General features: G+C 40.9%; 1 protein-coding gene across 1 annotated transcript in view; it reads right to left on the bottom strand.

Annotated features, from left to right (window-relative positions):
• Window positions 1-3113: 3113 nt before the first annotated feature.
• The window catches only part of FBN1 (fibrillin 1), a 156605-nt gene continuing 146523 nt past the window's right edge, over window positions 3114-13195 (bottom strand). The window contains exons 61-65 of the mRNA XM_062584036.1: window positions 12637-12765; window positions 11692-11811; window positions 8117-8348; window positions 6884-7058; window positions 3114-4391 (exon numbers count right to left, since the gene is read on the bottom strand). Of these exons, the coding sequence (XP_062440020.1) occupies window positions 4002-4391; window positions 6884-7058; window positions 8117-8348; window positions 11692-11811; window positions 12637-12765 (1046 nt within the window). The 3' untranslated portion in view covers window positions 3114-4001. The remainder of the gene's footprint in view (window positions 4392-6883; window positions 7059-8116; window positions 8349-11691; window positions 11812-12636; window positions 12766-13195) is intronic.

Genomic DNA, 13195 nt, shown 5'->3' with positions numbered 1-13195 from the left:
TGTTAGTATGTGATGCCCAGGATCTATGAGGCTGAGACATGAATGTCCAAAACAGCTCCACCACGACAGATGCTGTAGCTCAGCCAGGGGCTGTACTGGCTTCTCCAGGTATCTAACATGCTCCATTCACAGTCAACAACTAGAAGCCCTGGGATTTTCTGAGTATAGAGTTTTAATTGAGCATTATTCTATGATTGCGATACGAGGGTGACTCTGGGAGAATACTCTGGTAGGAAACTGCCATCCTGGATTTACTATGTTCTGTCCATCGTATTCTGGCTTTAAGTGCTGGCCGCTTCTGAAAGCCTGAAGCCAGTCGAAGGAGACAAAGGTTGAAGTCTTGCTACAGAGAGAGGGTGAGGTAGGCTAAATCAGACTCTCCAGGTTTCTGAACATGCTCTGTGATCTCATGTTACTGAGCACGTAGCCGTGGACACTGGTAACCAGCTTTTGCAGCCATGCAGGCAGCTCTGTCCTGGTTAGCTGCTGAGCTCTGACTTCTACCCCGTAATTCAGAATACAGGCTTTTCTTGTCACAAAAGTTGAGAAAAAGAATAGCTTTATCTTTCTCATCTCTTACCTAGTTAGAAAGTAGCAGCACTGCGCCACAGTATGAGGCTGTTAACCTTGCTCTGAGCATACCCCTCATGGGAGAAGCAATCAGATCTGTAGCATACTGTGAGGTTGGAATGATTCTAGAACTGCATAGCTTTAAAGTGAGAACCTAAAAATTCCTTTGCAGCAAATACTAATTTTTAAAAGATGTAAGAATGCTTTCGAAATGTCAGTGCTCTCACTACCTAGCCTGGTCGAGAGCAACTAGTTTGATTTGGACTGCCTTGCATCACACTTACCTGTCACGGTTCTACCAACAGAGACCAGCAGCCCCAAACTTGGTCACAGGAAGGTATAGCCAGCTGCTAGGCAAAGGTCAAGACGTCTTGTTCCCAAAGCACTTCAGGCCCGTCTGTGCTGAGGAATCTTGCTGAGATTAGATCTTCCAAGCACAAAGTTGAACATAACTCACAGTGTAGAATATTTATCTGACAGAAAACCTGAGTGTGACCCTAGAGGTTAGCCTGGGACCTGTTCTAAGAAAGCAAACATTCAGGTTCTTTGAAAGTCAGCTTAAAAGGGAGACTGTGGAAACAGTCAAGTTCTGCCAGAATACACATCAGCTGTCAAGTTTACAAGATGCTGTTGTAACACACAACAAGAAAATGATTTCATATGTATAGTAACAAGTAATCTTTGTTAAACTCCATGTTAACCAAAAATTATACTTACTACATACAGGCATATGTGCCAAATCATATGCACAATCACAGCTGAAGGAAGGCACGTGGTTATTTCAAATAACTGAAGTTTTCACTACTTCCTTGAATTTGAAAAACAGCCTAAAATTGCAAAAGCATACACATTCAAAAAGAGTCTACCTAGGGCTTAGAGTCTCTTTTGAATCCCACTGTCAAACTAAATACAGGAAATCATTTCGTTTAAATCACACTTGTAGGTAACAAACCACTTTTAAACTGCTGGTTTCATGCAATGTTATCATGCACCTCCATTCTCCACAGAGAATCCAGGAAAACTTCAGAAATTCAAACTAATACAAATAATTATACACACACATATATACATATATATGATAATTAAAACTGGCAGGCATAAATGACATCCCAGTTAAGGCTCACTGCAAAGAGACAGATGAATAGTTGTGTAAGAAAACTTGTTTTTTTTTTAATGTGCAGATCCATACATCAAGATTGGGCCTTCTATTCTTAAAGCACTAAAGATATTGTCAAGATTTTCTAGCGCGATACTGGAATTATTCCAAAATTGTCTTTGGTTGATGGAAGGCATAGAACTACTTTTAAATGGTCTTCCCTCTGCAGAATTTAAAAAATAACAACACTCCAACCTATCTTTCTTGTCTCTGCAGCTTAACAAAGATGATTTGCAGAGATGCGCAAACACTGGAGCTGCTGGAACACAACCAAGCAGGTTTTGGTATGATAAGGATGACAAGGTGTTATACAGAGGCTTAAATCTTAAACCAACTATACTTGGCAGTATCCTGATAGCTGATTCTGAAATCATTCTTCTCAGCTCCTCTTGATGCTTACAGGCTGGAGAAAAAATACCCAAACCATACACTTAAACAATACAATCTTACATACTGCCACTTGGCATTAAAAACATTCCCAACTCGTTGAAATTAGAGTGGCATTTACAACAGAAAAGTGCTGATTATATTTTGTTATAGTTATCCAACATGTGGGGAAAATACACTGCTCAAGATTCTGGCATACTAATAAAATTCAGACATGGTCTATTAAAAATATCAAAGTGACCCTGTGCACCAGCTCCTTTGTATACAGTTAGATTTGTGCAGAAGAAATCCATCAGCTGAAATATAATTACAGAAAAAAACACAATTTGGGGTGAATTATTACAGTACATTTCCCTTCAAAAGATATTATAGCTCAGTGTATGTTCCCTCCATCAACTACAATGCTATCCAATCTGTAGTTTCAGTGACACAAGTTGCTCCCTTTTCTTTTAGGTTTTACAGCATCACATTTCAGTAGGATGCTCTTCTGCTGAAAGATATACCAAGGCACTTATATAAAAGAACACTGGCATCTTCATACAATTCCTTTTATATTAAACCCAGCTATAACTTGTGATTACTTTCAGTATTGGATTATTGCGTTGCAAGCAGTCTTAGATGATTCAACAGTAGCTGCTCAAGTGCAAAAAAAGGCTTCTCAAATGAATTACACGTGTTTTCTGAATCATGATTTAACATTCAGTTTTGCCTGTTTTGGCTATCAAAGTTACTGATTGACAGGATTATTTAGGTCAAGTCATTGGAAATGTTCTAACTTGCTTTTTTGGAGCAAATAATTTTATAAAATTCCACTGCTGCTTAGATTTGTGAAAGTTTCTGTATTTCTTCCTGTCTTTGCATGAAGAATGCAGCATACCTTCAAAAAGAAATCAGCTGTACATACAGATATACACCACCTTTCCTACCAGAAACACATGAAGCTTAAGAATTCAGTCTATCATGCTTTTATGCTATCATGCAAGAACACAAGGCCACAGAATAAACTAAAAAAAAAACTGTTTTATTGTGACATTTATGACATTGAACCCTTCTTGATATGAATGATTATGGGTACTCTTGACACATTACATAATGTCATGGTGTAGGATGGCACTGATTGTCATCTGACTTTTGAGAATGTTTAATGGTCCCTACTGACCTCAGTGCATTTTGGTAAGTCACAGAAACTTTATCATCAGGTTTGTGTATACAGTTAACAAGTAGTTGGTCTTATAAGCACCATTACAAACCCTCACATTAAGGGTATTATTAATCTAGTTTACAAATGCTTCATTGATAAAAATAGCATGATTACAGTATACACACACTTAATTTACATGTAATGTATTATAGGCATAACTGAGATAAACTACTGAGCTAACTTTGGTTGATTGAAGTATTTAGACTGAATAATGGCAATTTTGGCTTCTAAGTTGTGTAAATATTACAGTGCATTTATAAATCTAGGTTGAAAATTTACTAGCACCAAATGGATATCATAAATGGCTGACCTAGTAAGTTGTAGTTGGAGAAGCAAAGTTTAAGAATTACAAAAATAGAGCTGTCCATCAGTTGAAAGCACATTCTGGTACTTCTGCTGAAATGATGACGTATCTCAGCATCAGTGGCCAACTTCCAATGATAAAAGTCCCAGTTTTCAAGATTCAGCATATCAGGGTAGCTCAGCTACACTTAAAAGCCTGAGAAAGTGGTTGTTTGAGCTAGGGTATTCATCCTGTACCTTGTTTATGTAATAATATAATAGTGCTTGTTCATACCAATGTACTCATGTAAGACTGTACCTATGATATGGAGAATCTGATTGGGAGGAATATGCAAGTCCTACCTATCTATCTTTGGTTTAATTATTTGGTCTTTGGTTGATGAATTAATGAAGCAATATCTGAATTTTCATTTTCAGGTTATCTCCCAGCTCACCACTGAGGTAGTCTTTGTCATGTTTCTCTTCAAGCTGGTTAAGTTCCTTCTTTTTATAGAGTGGAATACTACTGATTTGTAATGAATAATTTCCAGGCACTGGCTTCTTCTTTGTGAAATGAAGGTAACTTATCCCGTCCTTCTTATTGATTCTAAAGAAACCATCTTCATTTCCGGAGTCAATTAAATATCGGTTATGGTTTGTCAGTGTTGTGAGGGCTGGAAGCAGTTCCAGGATGCGATCTTTATTACTGAGCTCTGAGATGTTGATGGAAAAAACTGCTGCTTTCTCAATGTCCCAGCTGGCGAGACTGATTGGTGGTTCCAGCTCTTGCTGATCCTGCACAAGAACAAATGATGTTAGCTGGCTTTGTCAGAGAACGCGCCAGATGCACAAAGGCATATGTATTTCTTAGCTAGTTCTTATGTTATTAATAAAATACTTTTTAAAGGAGATTCTGTAATATCACCTGTCAAAACGCACTCTTGGGAGTCTAGCTGCATAAAGACTTGTCAAAAAAACCCGAGCCTATCGCTGTCTCTGCGTGGGTAAGAGGAGCATGAGACCTGCTGCAAGTTTCTGTGCGGGAGTCCTGCTGCCTCACAAACGGCAGCTGTGTGTGTTGGGAGTGTTGCTGGTCTCCTACACACAGCAAAGGCAAACCCTTTTCCTCTCTGTCAGGAGGAGTAACAAGCTAAAGTGAACCATGATGGGTGGAACATAACACAGACTATGGGGTGGCACAGCATTTAGGTGGGGGAAACAGTGCTTCTGCACAGCCAGGTGCAGCAGGAGGGTGCTGGAGAAGCAGCACCACCCCTTGCCTCTGAGTGAAGGTCGCTGGGCTTCTACATGAGCCCCATATGTAATGGGACTGTTTCGGGAGCATACGTTTATAACAAAAATATGCTATGCTGCACTGGCAGAATGGTAACATTTCAGCTAAACATTTTAATTTGGAAAGTAAGGGAATGTCTATATTACCTCTGAGACAAGCGCTCTTATCCAGCACCTACCACAGAGAGCTTTGAAACACTTTGAATAAATGCAGTTTACAATCTCCGTGGTTACTGTGCTCAAAATCAAAGGTCTTCACTTTTCTGAGCAAAAGCATTTTGCTGCCTTTCCCTGTTAAGCAGATAGCCATGCACCGAGCACCAAACAGGAACTCCCTAACAGGCTCCCGTAAAGCAAAGCTCTTTGGCACATACATATAAACAGAGAGAACACATGACATTTGGCTTGGGGTACTGACAGTGTAAGGACATTTCACAAGAACGTTCGATGTCTTTTAGTGTTTTGAATGAAATGGATTTGCACATATAGACATACATACATACTTGCAACAGAATTACAAATATTTAAACAGTCTAGAGACCAGCCATGACCTCTTCTTCTAGCCAGGTGAATGTGCATCCTTTCACCTATACCACCACCATCATCTTACACTGGATAAAGTAGTGTGAAGTCAAATGACTGTGGACTGGTGAAACTCTTCCTACAAGCTGTTCAGCTTGTTAAAGTCTCTATATAATTAACGTAAACATTAAGGTTGAAGTCCAGTGACTGGAGCTGCATGTTGGACTGTGTCATTAGCCTGGGCATTTCGAAGTTATACTACCAGAAGTTAAAATAAGCCAATCTTGCACCCCTAAGGCAACACAAGGAGTTTTAATTTTGCTCAGGAGAGACTACAGTAACATCATACATTACAAGGTCACGCTTCTACCATGACTTCTGCACTCATACTCTGAGGTGCAATGCTGGAAGTAGGCAGCTTCTGGACAATTTTGCTGCAAGCCAAACTGAAGAACAAACAGGATTACAACAGTCTCAAGAATGTAGTGTCTCACTGTTGTGATCAATTCATAACAAACTCCATCAGGAGGAGTTTGGTGAAGGATTTACTTTTCTTTAATGCTATTTTGAGAAATGTTTTTTAAGAACTAAAGGAAAATATCTCCCCTTCAGGATGAGTGAAAAGGGATGTGCATTCTTTATGTAAAGACCAAACTTGTAACACAGCAGACTAGTTTTCATGTAATATCGGTGCTGACATCACTTCTTATTGGTATTATTTGGTTAAAAAAACCCGACAACAATAGCTACGAGGAAGTGGAGCTGGTGAGCATTGCAACGGATCTTAAGCATGTCACTGACATGTCATTACCCCACTCAGAGACAAATGGAAACCTGCCCCAATCCCTAGTGACTTCTTTCCAGTGATACATGGCGCTTGGCCTCCTGCCCTGCTGCCCAGGCCAGCTGGCGAGCACCACGTGCCTGGCTGCACTGGACTGCCTGCCTCAGCCTCGAAGCCTGGGTGACCGTAAGCATACAGACAAAACCCAAGAAAGGCTGCAGCAACAGGATGCTCTGGACTCACTCCAGGTCCAGTACTTGTGTTTGCTCTGGGGAGGCTCCCAGCTCAGGACCCTCACTATGGCCCAGCTTGGCTGGGGGACTCCACAACTCGGATCAACACGTTCTGCCTTTCCACCCACAAAGTCACATCAGTGTTTTACATACCTGCTGCCCCCTGACATCAATAGACCTTTGCTGGTGAACACACTGCCTTCTAGATAGCTGGGCGAGCATTTAGTTTTTGTGTTTGATGCAGCACAGAAATTTAGCATAAAAGGCCTTCAGACACTGCCTGATGACAGTGAACAACTTTAAAAAGTCCCCACAGAACTTGATGTTCAAAACCACTCTTTGGTCTAATCTAGGTCTCTATTTTTTTCCAGTGGAATTCTCTCTTGGTACGCTTTCTTCTGAGACTGGCTTTCACAAGTCAACCTCAAACCCTTTCACCCCAAAAGGTCAATTACCTCTGCTTCATTTGCAGTTTCATTAGTGCTTCTGCGCTTTCTTCCTCTCTTGGGATAGCCATTGATTTTACATTCGTAACAAGCTTCTGGAGAGAGGGAGTTGTCATCTACTTCTCCACTGACTGATAACTCTTGTCCTTGACCTCTGCCTAGCCCCACTCCAGAAACACAGTGTCTGAGGAAAGAAGAAATCCAATTAATTCCAGTAAGACATATATTTCAGCAAAAGCTAAATTTAGGAGACTGTGAACAGAAATAATTGTAAAGCAATTACATTGCACTCTTTTCCCAGGAAAAATTTCTATTGAAGTCAACAGGCAAAATTCTCACTGAATCGCAATGCAACCAGCTCTTTGATTTCAAGAATCTGGCTCCATAAGGTTTTGCCTAAGAGAGACCTGCCAATATTTAACAGTTCTAAAAACACAGGCTTAAGCTCTGAGAAGTTGTTATTAATTCCTGGCATCTAACCTGGAACACATTGAAAGAGACCAATTTTCAGAAAGTGCTGAAAAATCTGAAAATCAGGTCTTTCATAATGTGTCCCAAGTGAGCAACCCAAAGCTTTTAGTCACTTCTGAAAATTTAAGCCACAGTCTTTATGCCTTCCATTTCAGTGCTCAGTCCTACATGATGCCTTAACACTCCTAGTGGGACAAATGAAAATTGGCTTTCTTGATAAAGTAGTTATTTAATCAAAAATGATTCACTTGGAAGACATAAGGATATGGAATGTAAAGAAACACAAAATCAGACAAAATTGTCATTTCAATCAGTGGGAGAAACCACTCGTATAACATTGTTTAACTCTGGAGCTGGTGGGGGGTGTTTTTCTCCCCCACCCCCCCCGCCACCTTTTTTTTTGAGAGAGGCAATGTGCTACAAATCTTAATGAGAGGTGTGAGCTCCCAAGTGGCAGGCTTGGAGAACTTGGCTAGCAGCTCTGGTGTGCAGGAGGGAGCTGAAAAGAGAAGCTGAAGAGAGATTATTGAGCCAAGCAGCCCTGCCTGGACCAAATTTGCTTAAGCAGTAAAACCATGCAACTCCCTTCGCTCTGTTAGCTCTCCCCTGCCTCAGGTCAAAAATAGGCAGGTGTGTGAAACTTGAGCACCTCCACAATCCCATCCCTTTTTCACTGGCACAATCGCTGGTCGTTCTGCAGCTCCACACTACAGAGAAAGGAATGGATTATGTCCCCTTAACGTCCATTAGTTTAAAATGAGAATCCCTTACCCTTGTCCTATTCTGAAGTAACCAGGTGGACATCCACAGACATAACCACCTTCAGTATTTGAACAACCATAACTGCAGGGAGCTTGTGCAGAACCGCATTCATTGATATCTTGGCAACCTCCACTAAATTGTTCATACTGAAATCCAGTAGGGCACATACATTTATAGCTTCCCAAAGTATTGTGGCAAGATGCTCCTCCACAAATGTGTGCACTGAGACATTCATTTTCATCTGGAAAGGAAGCAGAACACATCACATTAACTTTTATTCTCAGGTCTAGTCTGACCTACCCCTTCAGAAAGGTCTACGCGTGACTCTGTTGCTAAACATACTTCCACATGAGCCGCCCAGAAACAGAGAACAGAGCCTGGCCTCACCCTTGGCTGGGGCAGCGGTCGCTAGGAGGTGACTACACTATACAACAGAGCAACACTTGGGCTACTCTACAGAAGATGTTTCATGCCACGTCAGCTCATGCTCTGCAGATCAGAGGAGCAGAGGAGGCAACTTTCTTTTGTTCCAGAAACAGCTGAGAACAACAAAAAATTGTATAGCCAAGAACCTGGTCTTGTAATCTCATGTTTATAATGCTATACAACATTAAAGAAAAGGAGTAACAAATTAAAGTATGGCATCTTTTCCAAGCACTGAGAGTCCCTCTCTGCATAGAAACATTTAAATAGGAGGTACAGGTAAGGTACAGGAGCAAGCAGTAAAGTAAAAATAAAAGCAGCTGCAGGTATGAAAGACTGCCACATTCTGGGCCAGCCCTTCTCCAAACTTCACAAGAACGGCTCTGTAGAAGTTCAAGGTCAGTTCAGGCTCGTTTACTGTAAATGGATGGTTTGTTAAATATAGTAGGTATGAATGTTTTCTTTGATGAGGCAAATTGCTTTGAACAGTTCTGAGTGCCGCTGTTCTCTGTTTTCTGTGATAACGCAGCTGAATGTGTGTGTGTGTCTGTGTGCGTACGCATGCCCAGCCTCGGACACCGCAAGGATGAAACACACAGCACAGAGCAGCGTCTCTGACCTGAGCATCTAGATTGTACGGGAATAAGTACTACTTCAGAACATTTGTGTCTTTTTCTGAACAATGTAGCTATTCTTGTTTAAAAGCAATCCCTTTACTTCTTGCAATGTGATTTATGGCATGGTGCACTGCAGAACTGCCTGGGCAGGGGATCCAGTCACACACAGTACAGGCTTGGGAGGAACCAAAGCATTCTTCAGTGATTATCTAAATATGTGTTACAGCAACATCAAAAGTCCCTGAACACTTCATTAAATATACTAAAAAAGACACAAACTGTTTGCAGAGTTAGGATTGCCAAGTAATATGAAGGAAGTGTCTTGGAAAAACCTATTACATAGATTCTTCCCCTGTGGTACACCCAGGAGATCTAGATAACTATCCTAAGCATATACAGTTACACATGTTACAATTTGAACATGTGGAGACCACAAGGTATTGAAACCTGGTCTATAGGAGTTTTGCCATTAACTTGGAGCAATATTTCAATTGCCATCATTAAGTCATCAAACCTAACACAGCTGAACTCATGACAATTATGGCAACATCACAAACACAAGTATCGTATCTCCAAGAGGAGATACGCTCCTTTGTCTAGTTTCCCACCAGCTTGAGTGTGGACGCTGGTGAACTTAGGTCCCATATTTTGGGTGATTGTTGGAAGAAAAAAATACGAAGAGAGAGAAAAAAGCAGGCACACTAGCCATGGGAAATGTATGAACTGTGCTGTCAGATGCCAGCTTGCTCTCGGGTGCTTTGCGCTTGCTGACACCCACTACGCTGCCGTGTTCCGCTTCTGCAGGAAGGAGGGGTGCCCCAATGCTGGAGGTAACCAAGACTCCTTCCCTACTGTTTGGGTTTCTGCCTGGACTACCTGGTGTCCAAGAAGGTGGGAATGTCAACTAAGTCTCCAGTATTTGCTGCACCCAAATTGAAGTCTCTCTTTCAATGAGGGAAATAACAGTGCTTGTGGAATCTAACTAATATTCCCTCTACAAAATTTGCAGAGTAGCCAATAGGTTCAAAAGCAAAATAACAATGTTTACGTGGTTTGGAAACTGAGCTAAAAATAGGTTTTTATCTAGGCCTGGCAAGTTAAAACAGTATCACCTAGGAAGACAGGGATTTCACTTGGAAAAAAGTAAAGATGTTTCGCAAAACCAAGCCAGTTGCACTTTTTCGCATTCTACAGTATCCTCCAGTAAGCAGACCAGGGAGTGCTGAAAACGCAGATTCTTATTTACAGGCTTGTTTGGTTGTTTTTTATCATGCAGATTAAATTTGAATTTAACCCAAAACTGTGCTAGCCCAATTAATATTTTGGAAAACCATCCCACTTTTGTGCTCCCTTCCTGTTCTCTTACATGTAATAGACTTGAGTGCTGCAGCACAAGCAGACAAACGTCATAGCAAGGATCGCATAAAATGTCAGGAAGTTTGGTAAGCATAATTAAAAGCAGAGACCTCGCATGAGCACTACAATGATAACAAGCAAAGGCATTTTTATGTTTCCAAAAGCAAAGACAGACAAACAAAGAGTTATGAAGCCCTCCATTCTCAAAGAGGTCAACATACCCATCTCTAACTATCCTCACAAGAATAGCTTGTATGAAGTCCGTTACATGTGACTAAAAATGCACATAACTGCCTTTAGTAGAAATAGGATTCATTCTTCATTTCTTTGAATATATGCTGTTCATACTACATTGCTGAAACATGTGCTGAAACACAGGATCCAATTCCTTCTGCTCAAGTCATACTCAGCAGTAACATTCTGCACATGCAGCCTCATCTATGAGGGCTCAGAGACTAGGGACAGAACCAAAGTTTAAACAGGGAAGAAATATGCATTTTAATGGACCAATGTATTTACTTTCTAGCACAAAAAGGAGTACTACCCATTTGCTATTTATAACCGAAAAAAAAAGTGTCCTGTAAGTATGTATTATAGACTCTATTCCAATGCTTGTAGGGGAGCATCTCTGGACAGATTGCAGCAGTCTTGCTGAATTACGACAAATAGCTAATTTTGTAAAGAGGGCAGGTTTATGCACAACCACCTTCCTCTAGGTGTCCTAAAACTGATAAAAAGCATAGACTGAGTATGATTTTAAGAGAAGCTTAGATGTGTCAGGCCAGAAGTTTAATCTTACACTAACAATTCAGACTTGGGTTTGACTCTGCCAGATTCTACCTACTATCAGGTCTCGGATGGGAGCTGTGTCTGAGTAAAGTGTTTTGCATGGCGGAGCAAGGCATTCTGTGTCTGGGTCATGAAATATATGAGTAATAATAGTTCCCTCAAGCTGATATAACTTCTAGAACCCTCAAGGATGAGCTTGTGCTTAAATACTTCATTGAATCAGGGCCTTGGCTAGTGGGTGTTTCTTATCAAGCTTTGCTTTTCACCAGAGGACACTTCACTGGGCTTTCTAGATTATCATCAGGAAAAAAAAAGGCAAATTGCCCCACTGTTCTTCATATCTTGTTGCTAATAAAGGTAACAAGCATTTTAATGTACAAATTTAAAAAGTTGACTTGCCAACACATTGGTTCCATTGGTAATGCTGGAGATATCCTTGTGGGCAGCTACACCTATATCCTCCAATTATATTCTGGCAACCGTGCTGACACCGGTGGTTTCCATCACATTCATCAACATCTACAAAGGTGAGATACACTCTGAATCTTGAGAAAGAAGCTCAAATTATGCTATATTTGAAAAGTGTATTACAAATAATCATATATATTCATGTATCATATACAACTGTATATTCCAGTATATTCCAAAATACTGGCTAACCTTTGGAGACCACTTCAAGATTGGATTTCTGGCTCCACAGCAAGTAACTACAGCTGAAAACTACTGAAAGCTCCAATTCAGCCACGATATTCAAGGCTTCTGCACTGTGCTACGGAGCAGAGAGCAGAAAGCCATTTGTACATGGGACCACCAAGGCCTTCCCACTGCTCCCAGCTACTAGCAAAGAGCTCCTTGGCTGGAACCTGAGCATCCAACCAGGAAATCTCAGTATATTTTGTTTCAAAGCAAACTAATCTCTGTCCCAGCAGAGGCTCTAGAGGGTCTAAGAACTGAGAGGAATAAAGTCAGCAGCACTTGTACTATCTGTTTAGCAAATTGCCTTGAACTTGCAAGACTTCCTGTCCTCAGTGAGTGCCTCAGAAAATCAGGCAGGATTCTACAGAAGTTCACCGAACTTCTGATGCTTAATCCGAAACATTTCAGGCTAAAGGCTAAATTTCACTTTCCACAGAATATTTCTGTCCAGTTCTTTACCATCCAGGATTAAATCTATCTATTCAGGCTTGTGGAGAGAAACATCCCCTTGCTGCTAACTTTCCATACCCACATTCCCACATATGATCTATGTGCACTCACTCCATAGGTCCTCCCTGGATGACAGGATGACAAAAGACCAGGGAAGCAAGAGAAGACCAATTTAAATGCACTGTACGTTTCACTTACCTTCACAGCTAAGCCCAGTTTGATCAAGTGAGAAGCCACGCTGACACTCACAAACAAAACTTCCTGGTGTATTCTGGCAGATACCTTTTGCCCCACAGAGATTGATTTCAGTAGCACATTCATTATTATCTGAAGGAAATCAAAGCCTTGGTGTTACTTTTTACTATCTGTTGTGAAGATAGCATTTAGCAACGCTGACAACAAACAGACTGTGACAAGCCATCGAGAAACATTAGCAACGTAGTTGTCTTATTGTCCTCTCCATTTTCACTTTATCCTACAGAAGGAGGGCTGGTATTATATTTTCATTAGAAAACACTAGCAACAGCTATGGGAAGAGAAATGTTTCCTTTCTTCACCAAGAACCTGGAGTTTGATGTTTCTGTCTCATACTGGTACCACAGGATCAGACTGCTGCAAACCAGACCCAACTTGCAGAGCAGAAACATAGCATTTGCAGGAAGTAGTTTCATTTGACACTTCCATAGACCTCACGGGTACTTGTTTAAAGGACAACTGCAGAAATGTATGTATTTAGTGCTTTTAGTTTAAAGGATCC

This window comes from Rhea pennata, chromosome 10 (assembly GCF_028389875.1).
Source record: "Rhea pennata isolate bPtePen1 chromosome 10, bPtePen1.pri, whole genome shotgun sequence".
NCBI classification, from domain to species: domain Eukaryota; kingdom Metazoa; phylum Chordata; class Aves; order Rheiformes; family Rheidae; genus Rhea; species Rhea pennata.
This window is presented reverse-complemented; position numbering and strand designations above follow the sequence as displayed.